At 43.3% G+C, this 23,109-nt stretch overlaps 1 protein-coding gene across 2 annotated transcripts in view; it reads right to left on the bottom strand.

Annotated features, from left to right (window-relative positions):
- The window catches only part of Jazf1 (JAZF zinc finger 1), a 316,738-nt gene that overhangs the window by 115,731 nt on the left and 177,898 nt on the right, over positions 1 to 23,109 (bottom strand). The window contains exons 1-3 of one of the 2 annotated variants that reach the window (XM_029478835.2): positions 14,978 to 15,028; positions 12,596 to 12,633; positions 12,231 to 12,303 (exon numbers count right to left, since the gene is read on the bottom strand). In XM_029478835.2, the coding sequence (XP_029334695.1) occupies positions 12,231 to 12,303; positions 12,596 to 12,633; positions 14,978 to 14,979 (113 nt within the window). In that variant the 5' untranslated portion in view covers positions 14,980 to 15,028. Of the gene's footprint in view, positions 1 to 12,230; positions 12,304 to 12,595; positions 12,634 to 14,977; positions 15,029 to 23,109 lie in introns of those variants that run through there. The other variant, XM_021165549.3, reaches the window with a different exon arrangement.

Below are 23,109 nucleotides of genomic sequence, written 5' to 3'. Positions count from 1 at the left end.
GCCGAAGCCTGTTGGCTAACTGTATGGATTTGGACAACCAATGAATTTCTGAGTCTTTTTAAAAGAGGGATGGGGAGGTGTGTGTGTTAATCTAGAGCAATCTTTTAAAGTAGATTTGTGGCTCATCTAAGAAAAAGAGATGATTTCACAAGAAACGAGATCTTTGTAAGTTATCTATGGACTGCTTGTAAGACAGAAGGACTATACATGTTTTAGCAAAGATGATGATATGGAAATACATGTAATATTTTATGAAAGACTAGCATTAGAATGAAGAGGAGTCTTGACCCCTCCAGAGTGCAAAGACCTTAGATTCACAGCATCTGTGTTGGAGGACTGCTGAGAAAGCCACTGCAGCAGGCTTGCTATGCAAGCATGCAGACTAGAGATCAGTTCCCAACACCCACTCAAAAATTGAGGTGTGGTAGCATGGTGTGCTTATCCGGTACCTGGGGAGGAAAGATAGCTCCATGTCTCCTGATCACTGGCAAGGCAGCTAGCCTAGCAGGATGTATGAGCCCAGGACCCAGTGGGACAGTGATTCTCCGTAGATGGCTTCTTTGAAGTAGCATCTGAGTTGGATCTCTGGCTTCTATATGCACCTACTCCCCTATATACAAATGTGTTAGGTCCCAGCCTTGAGGAACTGAACTCCTGAAAACTGTGACGTCTCCAGGACTCAGGCATTTGGACCTCTAAATGGCATGTTGAACCCAGTGCCTTTCAATAATGAGTTTATTAAACTAATCACAGCACTTTCAAAGTATCTACACTAGTCAAATATCAGGTACTTTTAGATGCCATGTATATATTTCTATCACAGTATAAATGTAGCCAGACCCTTGGAGTGTTCCTGTCTCATTCACGTGAAATTCTGTGCTTAAGCTTTCTCTTTTGAGACTTAGTTAAGAAACATATGTGTCAAGCCGGGCGTGGTGGCACACGCCTTTAGTCCCAGCACTCGGGAGGCAGAGGCAGGTGGATTTCTGAGTTCGAGGCCAGCCTGGTCTACAAAGTGAGTTCCAGGACAGCCAGGGCTATACAGAGAAACCCTGTCTCGAAAAACCAAAAAAAAAAAAAAAAAAAAAAAAAGAAACATATGTGTCACATCACAAATCTGCCAATTTTACTACTTTATGTATTTTATGCATTGGCTTTTTTTGTAATCCTATATATTCTAGTTAATGAATTTAAAAACATTCCTTTGGGGAGCAAGCCAAGCATTTTTGTTTGTTAACAGGGTCCAGGGCAGAGAAAAGTTAACAGGTCCTACTTCCTCAGATGCACATGGAGGTACATGCTGTGATGCACTGTGAAGACTCATGACACAGCCAGGGGCACTGCTGAGGGCCACATACAGCAGTGCTCAGTCAGTGGCCATTGCTGAGACTGCATCTCAGCTCTTAAACATCACCAGTTCAGTACAACTCAAAAGGAGTTGGTTAGTGCTGCTTGGTAGCTCACTATCCTGATTTGTTGGTGGTCTTGCTTGTTGTTGGGATGGCATGTCTATGTGGAGATCCATTTTGACTTCTACAGCTGGAAAGCAGCTGTGTACAGCCCAATGGTGAGGGATTCCAGGGAAGAGCCTGCACTGTGGCTGAGGACAGGAAGGCCTCCCAGGGACAGGGAACTTACTTAGCTGTACTGCTTCTGAGCCAATGACCAAGGTTTTGGCCAAGGTGGAGGAAATGAGAGCAAGTTATTTAGAAGCTGGGACGTGGAACTGATCTAAAGCTTGCCTGTGAAGGGGCCTTCAAAGGCAGGACCAGGCTTCAGGCTCAGCATAATGAACCTCAATGTGAGAAAATTAAGTAATGTTTCAAATTGAGTCCCAAATCAACAGTCTCAGCAATATGAGCGAACTCTGCAAACCGGAATGCACTAGAGCTACAGAGGGAAGATTCATGGTCTTCTTAATTAACTTCGAGGTGCCGCACATAAGGGGAAAACGATAAATCAAGTAGATTACTGCCAGCGTTCTGAATTTCCAAATGAAATAAGAGGGGTATAGCACCTTGAGTCATTTTGTAAATGTGTATGGTGGGGGGAGGGGATCACAAGGTCATCCCTTATGCTGTAATTTGCCATTCAGTGATTTAGTTTTATACTACATGCCAAGTATTTGCCAGACACTCAGGTGTGAGACAGAAGGAAACAAAGATGAGTGAGACAACTGTTGGATGGGAAACAATTCACACAAACACACACACACACACACACACACACACACACACACACACACCACTATTTCTCTAAAACACATTGCATACTCACTTGGCAACAGCATTCTAAGAGCTGGGGATGTCCTGATGACTGGGATGCAGAAAGCTCCTGATACTGTGAGGCTCACAAGTTAGAAGGGAAGCAGGGACCCAACACACCATTTTTATTTAAACCTACAGATTGCAGGCAGCAAGACGTACTATGAAAAATAATGAGGAAAATGACGGCTCAGGATAGGAAAATCAGGGATGCAATGTAGGGGACATCCAATCAAATACAGAAAGGAAGGAAATGACAGGCTGTGTGAGCAAAGACTGTCTCAGCAGAGGGGCAAGTAAGGACCATGGCCTTTGAGTAGGCCAGAGCTCAGTATGCTCTAGGGACAGAAAGTGCGACTGGTGCTAAGAGGTGCAACTGGAGTAGCCAGAGGCAGTCCCGAACCTGCAGCCCTTTAGCTATGGTAAGGAGCTTTAATTTAATTCTGAGTATGACAGATCAGAGAGAAAGACACTCTGACTTAGATTTCTACGTAGGCAGAAATACATGCAAAGAAGTGCTGACTGGATGTCTTAGGGATGCTTTCATTGCTGTGAACAGATATCATGATCAAGATAACTCTTATAAGGGACATTTAATTGGGGCTGGCTTACAGGTTCAGAGGTTCAGTCCATTATCATCATCGAGGTGATCATGGCAGCATCTAGGTAGCATGGCACTGGAGGAGCTGAGAGTTTTACATCTTGATGGGAAGGCAGCCAGGAGAGCACTGGCTTCCAGGCAGCTAGGAGAGGTGTTTCAAAGTCCATCCCCATAGTGACACATTTCCTCCAGTAAGGCCATACCTCCTAATAGTGCCAATCCATGGGCAAAGCATATTCAAACCTCCTCACTACCCTATCAAACAATGATTAATCCCTATTGTGGGTTTATTAGTGGTAAAGGGCACAAAAACATTCTAATAAGTCTGGCACTGACCTACATACCCAACAATCAATGCTGAAGAGGTAGGCTAACATTACATATTCACATCTTAGAATGTAACTTAAAATGTAGTAGATTTATCTATATTGATCTAGAAGGATATTAAAGAAAAACAAAAGAGAATTGTTCAGGTGTGTGATTGATGTATCTTCCCTCCATTAGGCATGTTTCAGGCACTTCCCTGGAATATCTTGCCTACAAACATATCTTCATGTAGGGAGAATATGGATAAAATAGAATCACCCCCCATGGTACTGGAATTTATTTATTTGTTGTGGTAAGTTTGGTAGATGACTGGGAGAAAAGCTATCCTCAAATATATTGTATACATTTAAATTTTTTACATTATTTAGTAGCCATAATAAATGATATCAATGCTATAATTTTGGAAAATAAATTTGACCAATGGCATAAATAATTTCTGGAGGGGCAGCCTTCATAAAATAGCTTTTAGTGTAACTGGATGAGCAGGATTATCAAGGCCAGAGTGGAGTGAGAAAGTACGCAAGCAGAGCGCTAGACATGGACAGCTTCTATGTATGGGGCTGACAGATAGGTCCTTTGAGATCTCTTCTAATGGAAACTGTAGGTACTACAGAGAATGGCAGAAGGGAGGGAGCTTGGGAAATTCCTGGTCACCTGAAAACAGCGGGTGCTAAGCAGGGGGTGGCAGGGAATGGTAAGATGAGCAGATGGAGTGGATACAGATGCTATACAAGAGAAGCTCGAGGACTTTGAAAAACGGGCCGAGGGACAGATAAAAGATGGCTCTCTAGAGACTAGAAAAACTCGATGTTTTCTAGACTATTGGGTAGGTGGACACCATTGAACAATGTTATCAAGTGGCCATTTTGGAGAGGAAATAACATAATGAGATGGCACTGGGTTAGTGCAGTCTGCCTGATAAGTTCCTGTGGCCACAGAAGTGAGGCAGCCAGAAACGAGAACTTGAAGAACCTGGGACAGAGGGCTCAGGGAATCCTCTTTAGGTGACAGCTAAGGTCGTAGAATATAACAAATACAGCCAGGGAAGGAAACTACATGTGACTGATACAGAGAAAGCCAGAATTCTGCAGACATAGCTCAGGGAAGTTACTATTTGTTTGGCAAAAAGATAGAAGCAACCAACAAGAACAGGTTAGTGGCTAAAGAGAGAAAAATGATTTACTCTTTATTATTCATGCCAGGGTCTCCATGTTGCCACAAACTCACAACATAATCAGGGGGAAAGGGTTTCCAAACTGTAGTAACATCATCAGTGTGAGCAAGGTAAGGTCTGAAGAAAGATGCCAGGTCTCCTAATAGCAAAGGACAGAAGTAGGGAAGGAACTCCTAGGACAGAGACCTTACAATACATGTGGCACGACCAAAAGGAGCCAAGGAGAGGGGGTCTGAAACTCCAGAGAGGACATGGATGTGCTGTGCCAACCATGTGACAGCTTTAAAGAAAACATCCTGAGACAAGAATGGAAAGAACACAGATGAACTTGGAAGTGAGAGCAGGGCATGCAGACACAATCCAGGAACGGCCTCTGCTCCAACAGTTAGCTGAGGAGGGGGTAGGGAACTCGTCTGGGAATCTCAGCATGCTGGAAGCTGAGCTGTGTTCAACTGAGTAGGTTACAATAGAAAGGAAAAGAAAATGGGGCAATGCAGAAGATACAGCTGAGGCTGGGTAGCCTGTGTTTGCCATGGGTTAGATCGAGTCCAAGCAGCTGCAGGCTAGCGTGGTACCTTTGAGTTTTATCTGAGGCTGAAGATTGAAGACAGTAAAATAAGGAGCAAGCTTGTGTGGACAAGGGATGCACAGAACTGGTAAATTCTGAGCTGCTCCTGAGTGTGCAGGAACATAAGGCAGGAAGGACTGAGATACACACAACTCTGAGGCCACAGAAAGGAGAACGTCAATGGGGAAACTGTTTTGGACAGAGTCCTGGAAATGGCAAAGAAAGCAAAAGACCCGGGCTTGTCTCTAGATGGTTCTCAGCATCACTCAGTTGTTTTAGAAAAGAAAAAAAAATCCAATCTCAAAAAAAAAATTAAATAAAAATAAAACAAAAATTAAAAACAAGGAAAAAAAGCTACACAGTTTAGAACTGGACTCAAAGATATGCAAGATTAGTCAGAAATACTGATGAGTAAACACGAGACTCAAAGTAAACTGGCCGGAAGCAAGGCCAGTGTGAGTGTGAGCAAGCCGCTGAGAGCACTGCTGGCCCAGGAATGAGCTGCCATCTCTGCGGGCTAGAGATCCATCCTGCCGTGTGCACCATCTGCCCACTCCTGCAGACTCTCCTTCCCTACAGTGTGTTTTCTGCAAGCAATGTAACCAAATTTTGTTGCAGCAAGCCAAAACACAAGAGGGCTCTCTTTTCAGCTTCCCACTGTCCCACAAGAATATATGGTCCCTGCAGAGCACCGTGAGCAGGCCAGGCTGGGAGAGAGGCATTATGGGGGAAATCTGGCAAGGGGCCACCTCAGCTTTGTTTCAATGGATGTCCATAAAACATGGGCTAAGAAAATGGTAGCTCAATGTCTGGCATTTGAAACCTAACAGCATGTAACATGTTTATGGCATGCATTAGGCTACAACCTCAGTCTGGGGCTGGGACACTAACAGAGACTTCAGATCTGGTAGACAAAGGAGGGGCTAGGAAAGCGTAGCGTGTACTGCAATAAATATGACTGCTCTTAGAAGACCATAAACAGGTGCTCCCATGAAAAAAGAAATCTGTGCACTTAGATTCAAAACTCAAATGCTTCAGTCTTGTTTGTATAAATAAGAGAAGTCTAGTGCAAGCTTCGCTAACTACAGTGTGTTCTACAAGGCAATGACTAATTACAACTTGGCAAAAATTTAGTCCAACTGAAAAAGCAAGAGAGAAAGGTGGAGGATTAGATGAGGTTCTGGAGTGAGAAGGAAAGTGGCAGGGGAAGAAGGTTTCACTAACAGTTTATATTCTGTAGGAGGAGAAGTCAAAATAAAGGGTCCACACTCATTCTATTTTTATTCAAAACAAGCTCTTGGTGTATTTTCCCCGGAATCCTTGAACACATGGTGCTGCTGCTTTCAAGTCCACCTCTCATCCATGCAACATTTAGACCTTTCAGGCAGGGCCTCCACTGACTTTGCCTCTTTTACCTATGAGAAAATCTCACATCTGGTGATTTCTGACTGCACAATGATGTTGTGATACTGAACACTGCTGTGAAGACTGCCAGGGTTTGTTTTAGCAGCTAGTTCAGTTTTTGGGCAATCATATTGAACTCATACAGATTTTATATTTGATTAGCTCAAGTTTGTAGAAACACCAACTATATCCAAAGACCATCTAACTTACTCTGCCTCCTCTGAGGCTCTTAGGGGATCTTGGCTTCAAGCACAATTGCTCAAAGAATAAAGTATTTATTTCTAACCTGAGCCCTTTCTGAGACCAGAACCATGAGTATGGAGAATTAACATACTGATCAGGATGGGATATAACATGGTCTTTCTTCTATTCCTACCTATTAGGAGCTGCTTACCCTCATCATGCACAGTGTATTCAGCCTGGCCTGGTGGAGGACCCTGTGGTGGTTTAAATGAGATGCCCTGCATAGATTCAGATATTTGATTCCTTGGTTAGTGACTTTTCAGGTAGAATTAGAAGGTGTGGCCTTGCTGAAGGAGGTGTCACTGGTGGCAAGCTATGAGGTTTCAAAGCCACCTGCCATTCTGATTTCTCTCTCTGCTTTGAGTTTTCAGCTGCTCCAGCTGCTCCAGCTGCTCCAGCTGCCACTTGTTGCCTCCACCCACCACCTGAACTGCAAGCCCAAAGAAAATCTTTTCATCTGTAAGCTGTTGTGGTCATGGCTGTGTATTCTGGTAACAACTGGAAAGTAACTAGTACCTACCCCCATGCAGACTGTTAGAAAGTCTGCAGCAGTCCCTCAGCCTCAGTCATCCTCTGATGAGTGCACAGGAGTCACAGTGCTCACAGTTCTAGCTTTAGTTCTGATGTGGGCTCCTCAGCTCTCAGAGACTGCTCTGCTCTGCTTAGGCTTCGCCCTTCACACTACAGTCACGTGGTGTAGATGACTGTGGTGCCACCCCCTCAAGTGTCCCTTCTCTCAGGGATCAGTCATGAAGGTCCTACTGTTCAGAGCTTAATGCTCATCTTCTCATAGTTTCTCTAGCTATGGTGAGACAGTCAGTGGTAGCCATTGCTCAGTACATTTTTATGTTGTAAGTTGGATGAATGTGGAGTGGATGTACACAGTTTCAGTTTCTCCCGAAGGCCTTTCTAGGAACATGGGCAGTCTTTACAGAAGAAATCTTACTGTTCTCAGCATCATTTATGCACTCACTTATTACTCACAAGAACATGTGTGCATCCCTTCAGTAAACATTACCAAGGGTCAGCAACAGGCTCAGTGTGGTCCTGGAGGTTTGAAAGGAAATGTCCCTGCATTCATGAGGTGTATTTGATGGTGTACATTGTCCTGGCTCCTCCAAAGCAACTTTCTCTGCTGTCATCTCTTTCATTAAGATCGATAGAGAAACGACACAGCCTCTTTGCTTACACAGCATTGCTATGCCATGGGTGTTGGTCTTTGTTTCGTGTGAATACAGCAATGAAGGAACTACTGGAATGAGAAGAAGCAGGCAGGTTGTGCAGTCTCTGACACAGGTCATGAACAGCACACAGAACCCTAAGATGAGCGGCCTAACTCTGCATCATGCCTACACGAGAGAAAGAGAAGAAACGTCCTGAGGAGAACTCTAATTCACAAGCATAAAAATTAGCAGGTGATTTAGTAAATGTGTTTTGTCTTCCTTTTCTCCAGTTGATCATGAGAAAAAAAGACAGTTCTGCATTTTGAATTAGAAAAAGAACAGAAATCCATTCTGTATAAAATCTCACTCCTTGGGGGGAGTGGAGGACAGAGGTGGAGGTGATATAATTTAGCAACCTAAAATAATGTTTTCAGGACACTAATCCCTATTAGCTGCCTGTCTTAGTCAGGGGTTCTATTCCTGCACAAACATCAGGACCAAGAAGCAAGTTGGGGAGGAAAGGGTTTATTTGGCTTACACTTCCATACTGTTGCTCATCACCAAGGAAGTCAGGACTGGAACTCAAGCAGGTCAGGAAGCAGGAGCTGATGCAGAGGCCATGGAGGGATGTTCTTTACTGGTTTGCCTCCCCTGGCTTGCTCAGCCAGCTCTCTTATAGAACCCAAGACTACCAGCCCAGAGATGGTCCCACCCTCAAGGGGCCTTTCCCCCTTGATCACTAATTGAGAAAATGTCTTACAGTTGGATCTCATGGAGGCATTTCCTCAACTGAAGCTCCTTTCTCTGTGATAACTCCAGCTGTGTCAAGTTGACACAAAACTAGCCAGTACATGTGCCTCAAGCAAAAGTACCAAAGAGCCACACCAGAATTATATCACCCCATTTAGAGACTTAGAATGGATATCAAGCATATGATGTGTATAAATCTTTAATTGCGACATAGAATCATTTGCAGCCATCTGGCCTTGAACTTGTGGTCCTCCTGCTTCAGTTTCCCAACTTCTGGGGGTCACAGGTGTGTAACACCATACCAGCTTAGAAATCTATTTCACTTAACTCATGCTCCCCAACATAAAAGCCCATAATATCCTCCTGTGCGTAAATGGCCTTGTGCATATGTGTGTGGGTTCCTGAATCACTCTTGAAATTACTGCTCCAGGAAGAACTGTGATTCAGCTTTCAGAGTGAGCATTAAATCAAATTAAAATCATTCTTAGAGGTCAAACCTACAGCTCACTGCCCCAGAAGTGCAGGGGAGGCCTAGGGAGAGAACCAGAGCTGTAATGTAGTTAGAGAGTAAACTTCCATCCAGCAACAAACGATGAGAATGAAGCACCAGACACCACTAATCTGCAGTCACATGTGGTGAATGGTCACATATCAAATGCTATACATATTTAAAACTTAAATAGATTTAGAAATTCCGATTTATGTTATCTTAATAAAAATATTCTGTAGAGAACACAGAATAATTAACAATGTGGGCCATATATGCTATTACATCCACAATGTTATCTCTGATACTTATTTCTGGAGAGCCACAAATGATTACAAAGTTATATTGTAGCCCAGCATGATGGCAAACACCTTTAACTTTAGTACTCAAGAGGCAGAGGCAGGCAGATCTCTGTGAGTTCAAGGCCAGCCTGATCTACAAAGTGAATTCCAGAACAGCCAGGGCCACATAGTGAGACCTGTCTCAAAAAAGCCAAAAAGTTACTATGTTTCCTGAAGGCAGTCACCTGAACTTCGTGGACAATAAGCTGCAGAACTATGGAGGGGCAGCACACACTCTCGGAAGGTTTTGGTGGTGGAGGTTCACCTGCTTTGCCCAGCAGCTCACCCTCCTGCTTTCCTCTTGGATGCAAGGCTAAGGTGTCCATCCCACTGCAGCTGACAACTGTTATGTTGGGATTTACTTCTTACATCCACCTCAACTCCAGCTTTGTGATGTGGAAGTACCTTACAAAGGAATTCAAGAACACCTCTCTTACAAGTTTTAGCGTCTATCATCTCCATTATTGTCTCCAAGTAGACTGCTAACATGCAGCTATGCTGGATATAGTAACTGCTCTATATTATTTTGTATCTTTGTCCCCTCTGACCATGTGTCCTAGTCTGTATTTGCAACATTATTCTTCAAGATTGCTCTCTTGTTTTCACTGAGTACTTAACTCTCTGGTATCCCAATAAATCTGACTTCACACTGGTTAGATTCTAGAGCCTCATGAATAGGTTTGAACTCAAGTACCTCAAGGGACTATCATCTGTGTTTACTCACATCTATCTTTCTCTCTCTCTCTCTCTCTCTCTCTCTCTCTCTCTCTCTCTCCCCCACCTCCTTCCCTCTCTCTCTCTCTGAGGGTATTTAGGTCAGAGTTCAACTTTAGGTATTGTTCTCCAGGAGATGTTTTGGAGGCAGTCTCTCACTGGTCTGAAACTCACCAATTGAGGGTGAGGAATTCACCTCTTTCCACTGGTCTCCAAGGGCTGGGACTGAGTGTGCAAAACATGCCTGCTTCTTTAAATAGGTACCAGGGATTGAACTCAGGTCCTTATGCTTGCAAGGCAAGCATTTACTAACTGAGACATCTCCCTAACCTCTGCCTTTAACAATAGAGAAATTAAGGAGTAACAACCTTTCTTGGGCCAGGCATGGTAGCCTGGGCATGTAATTCCAGCTCTCAAGGACAGAGGAAGGAAGGCTGCTTCAAATTCAAGGCCACCTTAGATTTTAAGTTTCAGAGGCTGCATAGCAAGATCTTATATCAGAAACAAAACAAAGCCCACCAACCAACCAATCAACCAAAAGAAAACCCATAAATAAAATAACAAAAACAAAGAAGGAAAAAGAGAAGTATGCTTCTTCTGTTAGTCAGGATGCTGCTGTCAAGTCCGCATTTCTTCCTCCTTCAGCAGCACCTTTGTTTAAACCCTCTCTGTCTCTGTCTCTTTCTGTCTCTCTGTCTTTCTGCCCCCCACCCCCACCCCTTGGTGTGTGTGTTCTCTTTGCATTATAGACAGGTTTGCAGCTCTCAATTGTTTGAACCTCTGGCTCCCACGCCACTCTGTTTTTATCTCCTTCCCATAAACAAATATCCAGAGTGTGAGGAGTACTAAGTCCCAATGCAGCAATCCCCACAAAAGGGTCTTTTGTTCAGAGTTGATAACCTGGCAAGCTTACGAATACTTTCCTCCTAGAGAAGTCACCAGTAAGCTTAGTAATCCGATATAGATGTCTCTCCTTTAGACCAGATCGATCTGTCAACATCAGCAGGCTAATCTAGTATAGTTCTATGAATACATAACTAAAGGTTTTCCAGCTCTTTCGTTAAGTATTGGGAATAGTACAGGATCTTTGGAAAACTCAGACATCTTTATGTAATTGAATATAATCTGAATGTATTCTAGCACCATGTCAGAATGTAGGTGGTAAAAGACTAGAGACAGTTTATGCTACTCCTTAGAAAGCCTGATGAAGGAAATCAGAAAATAGCATGCACTCGGACGCTTTCATTAGCTCATCTCTCTGAAAACATGCCTCATCACAAGAACCCGAAGCTGAGTGCAGGTGAGGAACTCCAGCTGTGTCTGGGCAGGAATTAACTGTTTCCTAAATGACACCAAACTGAAGAGTGCAGATAATTCGCTGGCAGACTTCCTCTCCACACCCTGGTCCACACTCTGGCACCAAGAGACTAGAAAGGCCTTTGCCTTATGGGAAAGGGGCAGCTGATAGTAGAAGCCCACCACTGACTTATGGGCAGTGAGTTCACAGTCTCATTAAAAACTAATTTTGCTCTCACTCTCTCCATGTTGCTTTGACAGTGTATGTTTTCTTAACCCAAAGGTGACTTCGAGTTCTCACCCCCAAATTACTGTCTCCTTAATCATTTGAGTTGACTGAAACACTAAGTCTTCTTTTAGGTTTGATAGTCAAACACAAAACAGTTCTCTAGAGTCAGGCTCAGAATCAATGTAAGTGAAAACTCATGTTACTCTACACACGTGGGGGCAGCTGCTGACAGTGTTTCCACTAAAAGATGAGCTGCTACAGAATGAGTTTCTGAAATTAAATGATTTCAGCTCGTTAGATTCCAATATATTCTGATACTCCAACTATGTTTTGAATTCATAAAAGTACCTCTTTCACCCTAGGATTTAAAAGGTTCACTCAGACATAAATCCACTAATCTCTCACACTGCCCTATGAAGTCAAAATAGCATATTCTAACTCTGCATACAAAATACTTCCAAAATTAGCTTATAAATCAGCCATTTTTTTCAGACTTATGCACAGTGGGCTACAATCTATATCCCTCAACAAAGAAATAAGAAATCTCCACAGAGATGTTGCACGTTTTCAAACTGAAAGCATTTACTGTGGTAAAAAGACCCATCTAAAGGGCAAAGCAGCAGCCAACTGCAGCTGTCTTTCGGGGGGGGGGGGTGGGGGGCGGCTTACCTATTAATGTAACTGAGAGCCACATAGGTCGGCTGCTGCAGCTCCTGCTTTTCTAAAACTCGTGGATCTGTGTCTGAAACAAAGCACAATTACAATTATTTTTTTAGTTTTTGGTTTTGTTTTTGTTTTTAACATCCGAATATATTAGGTTCCCTCACATAAAGTAACAGAGGGTAAAGAGAGACAAAGATTAGTTTAGAATAGGAAAACTCATCCACAAAGCACAGTGATTTGTTCATTCATTCATAAAAACAAGATATTACATTGCTTTTCAAGAAATTCCAAACATCAACAGTGATAAAATGCCCATCTGTCACACAGGCTCATGCACAACCCCCTCATAAATATTGGTTTTCAGTGCTCACAGTTACAATGCTGGCATGGTTCTCGCTGGTTAATCGGCCTAAGAAGGAAAACCTCTGTTAATTATGCTCACTTCAATCCTGGAACAAATTAGTTTACATTGAAAAGCTCCATCAATTTGAAAATCTATGGAGTATTGTTCTTGTTCACTGAACACTTCTGAGTCCAGCTTCATATTCTGGAGGGCTTGTCTCCGTTTTCAATGTATAATGAATTGGTTATAGTTTTTCTAGACTCTTAATCAGAAGCTCTCTCAGTGCTCCAGAGTGGACAGACAGCACATTCCCGGGGCTTCCCACAGTGGTGCTTCTCCAGCACAGGCAGGATGAATGTGCTCCTCACAACAGAAGCACAGCAAGCACACCGCCAAGTTTTCTGGCGAGAAATCACTTCCTGAATATACGCAAAAGGAATGATTATACAGTAATATACGGGGCAGGCGAGTCACGCAGTATTGTTTACATGAAACAAGGCTAAAACACTTCACATTAATTTCTTTTCATTAAAACCTCACCCATACAATCACATGATTAGAAGTCTCTTTGCTGCACTCAGATGTGACGACTGACAAAGTTTCAAACACCTTTGCACAGTGTTTACCACAATGGTGTATTTGAGATATACGAACTCCAGAGTGCATTAACAGGTGACAGAGAAAGAGAGACATGGTGGCCCAGGCCACGAGTGGTAAAAATAATCAGGTTGTCGTTGCTTTTGACTCTCAGACTATATAACTGTGCAGTAGAACCAGCTTTCTTCGTTATGTCCAAGTTAAGAATCTCACGTTCACTCTATCATTCTTTTCTATCCCAAGAATTCCAGGGAACTCTATTTAGAAACCTTCCTTCCTTGGGTCTCTGCCACTGTAAGCCCTTGAAAGCTGAATTAGGAAATAAGAGACAAAAGAGTCTCTGAAAGGCTCCATCAAGCCCGGTGTCAAGGTTTTGGCAGAGCAAATGAGAACAGATCAGTAACTCGCATTTCCTCCCCTTTTATATCCAGTTGGGTCTGCAGCTGAGGCTGCAGCTTGGTCTCTGGTTGAGTAGTAAACTCAGTGGTTGTCTGGACATAAGGAAGGCACTTTCCAAAGAGACATGATTTTCAAACAGAACCCTTAACACCTATCTAAGTCTGCTGAAATCTCAACATATCTTTGCTTTCCTGTGTAGAATGTGCTTGCTGGAGGGGAGTCTACAGAACCATGGTTCAGAGAGCAGAATGCTTTCTACACATTCAACCACTGGCAAGCCACACAGGCCATGGGTGCAAATGGTGACGGATGTGCCAAAGTAACAGATGACACTGGAGACAGAAACCATGAAGCTGGGAAGGAGGGGATGTTAGAGAAACAAGGTCAGAGCAAAAATCCCAGCAGGAAGGACTCTTGTGTCTCCACCAAATGACTTGAATTTGAGCTCTGGTGTAGATGGGCCGCTGCTCTTTGGAGACGTTACACAGAGTTAGATTGAAGAAATGAGCACTATAGGAGCCTACAATCTGTTGATCAAAGGGGTGAAGGGCTCAGAAGCCAGTAAACATTTTAGGCCCTCTTTCATTTTTCTTTGTTCTTGTACTTGGCTTCCAATCAAAGACTCTTCCTGCAAACCATCTTTAAATCACTCCAAGTCACTCTTCATGAAGCATGGTCTACTTTCTAAAGTGTTTTAAATGTTGCTTTCTCAAGCTATCCTGAGTTTAATCTTTTCTCTTTTATTTGTGTGTGTTCATGAGCGTGTAAGCGTGTGTGCAGGTATATACATTCATATTAAATTTTCTACTTCAAGCTTGTAATCATCTGGATCTTGACGTTCCCCTAAAGGCTTGTGTGTTGAAGGTTTGGTACTTAGTCTGTGGCACACTTAGAAGGTGTTGAGACTTTGTGGAGGTGGGGTCTAGCAGAAGGAATTAGGTCACTGGTACCCTTGAAATGTCCTCCCTCTCCAGCTTCCTAGCCAGGACAAGGCCAGCACATCCCAGTCTGTTACTTGACCCCAGCTCTGGGGTGGGTTCTGCTCTGACACCACACCTGAAAGCAATGCAGCCTAGGAGCCACAGGCTGAGAGCTTGAAACTCTGAGCCACAATAAAACTTTTCTCCTAGCAAGTTGAGCCTCTCAACTGTTTTACCATAGAATGGAAATCAGATTAATGCAGGAAGAGTTCCAGTATCTCTCTGAAGAAGGGGACTCAAGTGTCTTCTACAATATACTACAGCTCTCAGATTCTTAACTGAATGGTGCTGCTGTTGCGCCTCACAAACTGAATGGCAATCTTGTTTGACAGAGCATCAAGCATGTGCAACATGCAGGTTATAAAGCAAGATTCTAGAGTTCTATTTTATTTTCCTTCAACATACTCTACAACCTATGTTTGACTTATACTTACATTGCCTCAAGTTGTAAGTTGGAGGCAGACTTCAGGGAGCTTCCAAATGTCACCTTTTCTGAAACAAAACAACCACTGGAAGTGCCTTAGGTATAAAGCACCCTCGCTCCCCCCCCCCCGGCCCCCTTTTCCCCTAGACTGTAGACTCCAGTCACCAGTAAGACACCAGAACATCCTGAATAAACACCCCCAGGCCTCAATCTTCTTCTTAGATTAAATGACTCTTCAAAGCAACCCTAATTAGAACATCCACCAAAGATGTGCCACCTTGGAAATGAAATGATGTACTTGGCCCAAGTCAGGACAGACTGAAACAAGGGACTGGAGAAGAGACCACATCAACTGCTGGTCCCAAATAAACATGGGGGCTGTCGCTTGCTTTCTGGTTGCTGTGTGGTGATTATGACTTGCTGTTTTATGAGATTTAATTATGCTGCTGAGCATTTCACATTCAGTAAAAGTGTAATAGCTGTTTTCATTATTTCTTCCTCTCTGACAGCAACATAACTTTCTGATGGTAAACACCCTACATAGAGAAAGACTCCAGAGAGAGACTGGCTTTATGAAGTAGGATGCTTCCCCAGCTCTGTCAGGATCTCGTCCAGGGACTCTAAAGGCTACGGGAACATTATCACCGGGTACCAGAGAGTCTCTCTAACCACTAGATAGTGTTGAGCTTTACAAAGAAAAGTCTCCTTATACACACATCATGCCATTCAGAAATGGTTTTGACCACAGTAAGCCACTGCAATGGGTAATCCGAAAAGAAATAAAATGTGCATATAATGTCATCTCTCAAACAATTCTCTGGCTTGTTCATTTGTAGTGCCACTAAACTGAGGAAGTGAGCTGGCTGCAGCTCACAGAGACAGACCCATGCCAGCGTGCTCTATGACAGAACACGTGTATATAGAACACGTGTGTTTCTCATTCGCATGGTGCTCCCTCAGCATCTCATCTGGCAATGTGTATAATGTGGCCAGTACAGGGACACACAGCAGCACCCTTCCACTGCCACATGATCACAAGTGTCAGGAAGACAAACAAAGTCTCAGTGGGGCAGGGTAGGGCCAGAGAGATAGAAGACACAGACTGCCTCGGGGCACCACTGCTAAGTTTCTAAAGCAGGGACCTATAGACAGGATGGCAATGGCTATCTCTACCATCATCTCAGGGCAGCATTTTGTTCTATGATGAGGACTGAGCTCTTTAGCACCAGACCCAGGAACAACGAAAAAGCTTTTTCTAGCTGTGACCCTAGCAACTCAAGGCTTCACAGATTGAATTGTCATTGTCACAATATGAGCTCCAATTGCTTTTCAAGCAATAGAAGCCAATAAAAGAAGATCAAATAAAAATTTAAAAACAACGTAAGGTGATGGTTTAGCCTAGGAAGGAACATTCAAATTCCTTTCAGTAAGAATGAGACGTGTGATGTGTGTGACAAAAGGCCCACAGCCCACCTTGCTGAACCCTCTAATGCCCTTGTTCATCCATTCTACAGCCCCTGTCATTGGGAACCATGCTTGGGGCATGTAAACTGTTGTTTGAGGGGAGTCTCATGTAGTCCAGGCTGGAGTCAAACTTGCTATAAAGCTATAGATGGACCTTGAATTCCTGATTCCCCTGCTTTAGCCTCCAGAATTGAGTGCTGGGATTACAGCTGTATACTACCACACTGCTTTTTTGTCTGTGTTTGTGTACTATTTTTAATAAATATTCATCGCTAGTGCCACCACCAAGCCCACAAGAAAACTCTATTGGTGTTATTTGGTGGGTCAACCATCACTCAGTAATGAACTCATGGACTTTGGCCATGCCTTAGTTATGTACCTTGCCAGGACTTACTTTATATACCCGGAATTACTTAACAATTTAATAAAGCCAGAAACAAGCACTGCTGCCTCTTAACCAAAACTAAGGAAAAGTTGAGCAATGACTATCTGTAGGTTGTGAGGCCACTGTGAAAAGAAGATATGCTTTTGATCCAGAGAGAGAAAGCATTCTACAGTTTCCAAATACCACTTATTATTTAAATGCATCACAACTGTGTGTGGGGCCGGAAGGGGTGGCTAAACAGATGTAGGTAGGAGGCTGAAGGCTGTAGTAGTAGTAGAAGACTTCAGGAGTCAAATGCCCGGCCAGCAGGATAAGTGATTTTGAAGAGAAACCCTTGCTTTTCTTTGTAATCATTCAGTGATCCCGATGCTAATTAATGCATGTTCTTAGCTTCCATTCTTCCCCTCACCTGCTAAACTTGCAAAGACAGACCCTCGTTTTCTCATCACTCTCTCCTAGCTTTCTTCGTAGGGCTTGTCAAATTCTTCTCTTTGCTCTCAGGACTTCCTGGACCACAATGATATTTTTACCCTTCTACACTCGGGCTTGTCTCAGCTCTTCCTATCACTGCCACCCTTTGCCCTCTAGTGCCCAGCAAATACACACAGGGGCAGAGAGCGATTAATTCCATGATGGGAACACTGCAGGCTTTGGGTTAAATATGGTACATCCGTCAAGCATATTTGTTTCCTTGACTATTCAGGACCCCCATGAAAATGTGGTAGAGAGTAGGAAAAAATCACTAAGGGGAGTAAACAGGAGACAGAAATAGAAGGTAAGTTTTGGGACACAACAAAAGAATATGAGGACATAAAAAGGCTTAGATAAAGTTTTGTTTATCTCCAGACCCTATAGTGGGGGCATAAGAGCCAGGAGCTGAACCCTGCAGAAGCCCTGAGGGACCCTGCACTAAAAGATGCCTGCTACAACACGGAGAAAGCTCAGAGCTTTTAAAACAGAGAACTTTTTAAGAGGTCATGGAGAAAAACTAAGCAGATCATGAAGTGCCTATGGATGGAGGGACTGACAGCCAGTCAGGACTCTTCTTCTACTCCATTAGGCAGGTGTAGAGAAAAGAGAACCCAGATGTTGACATCTGGTGATTCCCTAATTAAATGATGTTCCTATAGTTCCATCTATAGCCAATAAACTCCATCTGTGCTTCTAACCACAGGTGTCCACCAGCTTTTCACTGTGGTTGTGAAAGACAAGCCAGTAACAGTCAAGAAATGATGACTAAGCCATGTAGGCAAAGCTTTGAACCTGAGAGAAAGCCACCAAAACATGGGGAAGGTAGGAAGAGAGGGAAGGAAGAGGGCCAGGGAAGAATAAAGGGGTAGGCAGGTATGCATGAACCGAAGTACAAACAGTGGGGGCCTACACATTTCTGTGACAAACAGGGCTAGAGACACAAGCTCCATGGTCCGTTCCCCCACAGGTGAGGTCAGCTCACCACAAGCTCCATGGTCTGCTCCCCCGCAGGTGAGGTCAGCTCCCTGCTCCCGGCCAGCTGTAACACTGGACTCCACACAGGCTTTATAGTCTCTTATAAGGCCAGTGCGCTTTTCTTGCAACTTTTACTTCATTTTTAAGGCTAAATCTGTTGAACAATTTACAAAGATGGACTTTTAAAATTCATTGCTGGTCTACTTCAGATGCTGAAGTAAATATTTCTTGTTGGCATTGGGCTTAAAAAAGAAAGAAAGAAAGAAAAAGAAACCACTCCTACAAGTGTATAGCCTTTCTGAATGGATCAACCTTTCCTTAGTTTATTGACATGCCATTTGAAATTTTTCCCAGGTCATAATTTCCATTACAGGAAACTCAGTGAAAATTATATTGAGGCTCTTGCCTTCCCTGATTCACTGTGAAGTCCCGACGTACTTAAGTGTTGCTGTAAATTTGACAAGCTTGATATCTAAAAGTCAGGAATTCTATACAACACGATAGCGGCATCTATTAAAGAGCATCCATGTTCACATGTGGAGCCTTAGGTTTCCTGCCACAAGTCAATGACTAAACACGACTGAATCAGGAACTCTATAAACAATGCTCAGGCAGCTGACTCAAGCACAGGCATTGCAGCTGCAGCTTGCCCTGTGACTAGCATGGGCAGAGGTTCTGCTCTTCTGCTTTCTAATTCTTTATCAATCATTCAAATTCCTATGGTCACTCACTAAGTAGCTATTTAGGAAACTGGCTCTTAGAGGTCAAATCTAAGCCAAAGGCTCTGTCAATAATCCATGTCCACCACAGCGGAGTCTGAATAACTGAATGAGAACCTAGGGTGAGAAGTAAGGCAGAAGACACAGATAAGCATCAGCTCAGAGAGCTGTAAGGTCAGACGCGCCAGAGGCACAGACCCAGTAAGCCACTGCATCCCTGCACAGACAGAGATGAACGAGGACACATGCTCAAAGCACTATAAAAGGAGACAAAATACTCCCAGAGGGAGGGCTCATGTGGGAAGATTTTACTGATGGAGCCCACAGTAAGTCATTCACAGGTGATGGTGGAAAACTAGTGTGGCTTTAAGGCAGCAGGCACTGAGCCGACAATCTGTGGGCATTTCAGCAGGGCAGCACTGTTGACCAGACAATACTCACTAATTATAGAGTTTAAAATAGAGCTACTTGAGGAGGGTAGTTCTGAACTGTGGGCAATCCTCTGTGAAGGCAATGTAATGTCTATAGACATTAGAAGGAGGGTGTTAGTGGATCCTGCTAGATACCCTACATTGCACACAATCAGATAACCAACTACAATAAACTCCCCCGACCTTCAACGTCAGTGCCCGGCTGAGAAACCCTGCTGGAAACCCATGTGGTGTTTATGAAGAATAGAGCTACTGCATGTTGGTATGTTTTGGGTTTTCCTATGTTCTAAATCAAGAGCTTAGAAGGCTGCTCAATGGGTAGCAGGACAGTGCCACAAAGGTGGTTGGGACCTAGATCTTAGGAGCCCTGGTTTTCTTAGTGGAGTCAAAGAAACTGAATTCACTTCCCAAAAGACATCCTGAATTCTTGTCATGTACTCCTTGCTAGAGGAGTACAGGACACATAATTAGGCAAGAAGGATAACTGTGATAATCAGTTAACAATAATCCAAGGGCTAAGAAGATAGCTCAGTTGGTAAAGTGCTTGCCTTGCAAGCACCAAGACAAGTTCAAAGCCTAGCAACCACATAAAAATTCTGAGTGTAACGGCACCACTTGAAATCCTAGGGCTGAGGAAGCAGAGATAGGAAGAGTCCTGGGGCTTGCTGGTCAGCTAATCTAACTGGTGAGCCCCAGGACAATGTCAGGCCCTGCCTCGAAGGAGGTGGATCATACCCAAGGCCTCCACAGGCATGTGTATATCAACTATCTATACACAAGTTTGTGTACATGTATATGTGCTGAACACACACACACACACACACTCCAAAAACCCCTCAATGATTCAAGACAAAGCAGCAAATACATAAATTGCTCCAGAAACATGGCAAGATTCTCTGTGAGGGTCAGGGCAACTTTAGAAGGAAAAGTTTCTAAGACTCGGAATAGAGAACAGCTTGAGCAGGCGAGTAGGAGAAAGTAAACTGTCTGTGATGTTCAGAGTGGCTTGTGTGTAAGAGACACGAAGTGCAGAGCAAACTTTATCTAGAATGGTTCAAAGGCTCTCGATAGTCAGCCTTAATCTCAAAGGCAAAGCAGAGTCACAGGGGGAATAAGCTAAGATGGCCATTGTGTTAGAGAATAGTGGAGAGTGGTAGGGAAGATGGAAAACTGATATAGAAGACTGGTAAAAGAAGATACGGAAACACAAGATTTTTCTTATGTTATGAAGTGAGTATCTCATTATCAACAATAAAGAATCTCAAACTGTGAAAAATATTTGATGTTCCAAGTGAGATCTGCTGCTCATGTGTGAAAGATGCTGTGCAGAACCAGGGAGTTGAGCTTCAGAGAAGAGAGGGATAAAGGGCTCCTGATGCAGATAGGAACCGAAGTTCTGAAGAATCGCATCATAACACCACACGTTCCACCAGGCAGCAGAGCCAAGGAATGCCCTCAAAACAGTAAAAACTCCAGCACCCTGATTAAAGATGCTATCCTGAAACTCGGCCAATAGTCAGCTCAGCATGGATAAGGACAGGCCTGGGGGCACACTGCATTTGAAATCAAGTGACTGGTACAATTCACAACTGAGGATAAAAGGCTGGGAGTGGGTGAGTCAAATAGGGGTCTTTAATTCAGTGTTTAGTGGAGCTGGTACGGGCTCTCCAAGGCCTAGTAAGAGAATCACCTTCTTGCTATAATCTTTGTTTTTCCTTTTTATATCTCTGGTTACAAGCCTAGCCTTTCTTTGCTGAGCCATCTCTCCAGCCCTGTTTTTACTTCTTGGTGTTGAGATAATGTGCTACTCTCTACAAATCCAGCTGTCTCCACTCAGCTTTAGCTTCATAAGCCTTACGATTCTTCCCTAAAATATCGCTAAGAGCAGTGCTTTCAGCCTAGAGTGAAATTAGGACTGAATCTCTAGTGTAAAGTAAGGTGCCGCTATGCTGCTCAGAGCTTTAGCTCATCAAGTATTTTGAAATGCAGACTGGCACTACTGTAAATTGTCTATATTTGATAGTCAGCAGCATAATGATGCATAGGAAAAATTTAAAACTCATTATTCAAATGTGAGTCATCACGGGCTGCATAGTGCTCTCGATACACATTTCCCTTTTACATCATGCTGCTCTGGAGCAGGGCTGCCTGGCATAGGGCTTACATTTCCCAGCATTCCTTCCTTGGGTCTTCATCCTTTGAGTGTACACCCTGGTCAGTAAGATACAGGGCTTTAAAGAAGTCTCTTTGAAAATGTGTGCCTTTCTTTGTAGTAATTTTCCTCTAAGGTGACTGGAAGAATGACTATTACTCCTGCATCTACTTCAATAGGAGATAATCTCATACATGGAAGTCAACCTAGGCAAAGCCAAGCAGGAGTAGGTGTGGCTGAGCAGTGAAGCCTCACCTCTCTTCTAGACTGGCCTCCTCCAGTACTTCTGCAACTGACAGAATGAAATACTCTTCCACTTCAGATCCTGTTACTCAACGGTTTCTCAGTAAGTGAAGCCAAATCTTCATACAAACAACAATAAAACCAACACCCTAACAATCAGAATGCTAGCTCAAAGTTCTCCTGAGTAACGTGAACTATTTTGTGTCTTTGCTTTCTGGATTAAAAAAATAGATTATATTGTATAACGTATGGAACAGAAACAACAACAATAGTAGAGTAAGTCCCACACTGCCATATCATATGAGGCTGACTCTGCAGAGAGATGATTAAGGAATGAAAGGAAGAAGAGAGAAACTTCATGTCACATTATGGCTGCTTTGGTTGCTCAAGCCTTTCTCCAGTATTGGTTATTAGCGGGCAATAATGAAGCAAATTACACATGCATATTGCTTCTGAGTTATCAACAATGCGATGAGCAGTAACCTTTGAAGCTGTCAGGATCTTTTCAGGGAGGCAATTAAAGTGAAAAATGAGAGTGTGCACAACCTCCATCACCCAGCACCACATGTCCCAGCACCACCACGAGCACTGACTTCTGAGTGGGTGCAACCTGAATATTTATTAATGCAGAACTGTTCCCATTTGTTCATCTTCTTTTCTTGTAACCCAAGCTACCCTTACCTGACAAAAGAGATTTTTTTTTCTTTAAAGGGCAACTCTGACACTATGAATCACATTTACCTGGAACGTACACACACTGTGACATCGTTCCTAGCTGCATTGAAATCAACTTCCTTTCCCTTTCCCCTTCAGGAAATGTAAGTTTAGGACAAGCTAGGATTCCAAAGAAGAAAGAAGTTAAGAGTAAAGTAATCCCAAGTAGAAAAGCACTAACTAACCAAGCTGGAAATACGGAAGAATAACTGGTGTGTATGGAAGGTCAAACGTAAACATGTCAAGTACTGCATGCTGGGTATTGAAGCACTCTCCCCAGACAGAAAAGAAGCAAAGCCGAGTTCTCTAGCAGACCATGCTCCCTGCAACCACGTTGTCATTCATAAATTTCATACTAGAGAACCAGGTAATCAAGTTACAAAATTAGAAAGAAAAAAAAGCCCAAGTCTTATCTTTTAAGTCAGTTTACAATTTTGTGTTGTGTGGCACATGTGGTCTATGGTCGCAGGATGGACACACTTGCTAGGGGAAGTGCTTCCTATTGATTTTAAAGAGATCACAACAATCTTAAGAAAAAAAAAAAACAAACAAACCACTTGCTTTTCCACTTCAGACTGACATTCCTGT

Source organism: Mus caroli, unplaced genomic scaffold (assembly GCF_978045245.1).
Source record: "Mus caroli unplaced genomic scaffold, Mus_caroli_1 scaffold_7, whole genome shotgun sequence".
Classification (NCBI taxonomy): domain Eukaryota; kingdom Metazoa; phylum Chordata; class Mammalia; order Rodentia; family Muridae; genus Mus; species Mus caroli.
Note: the sequence above shows the minus strand (reverse complement) of the source record. Positions and strands in the feature narration are given on the sequence as shown.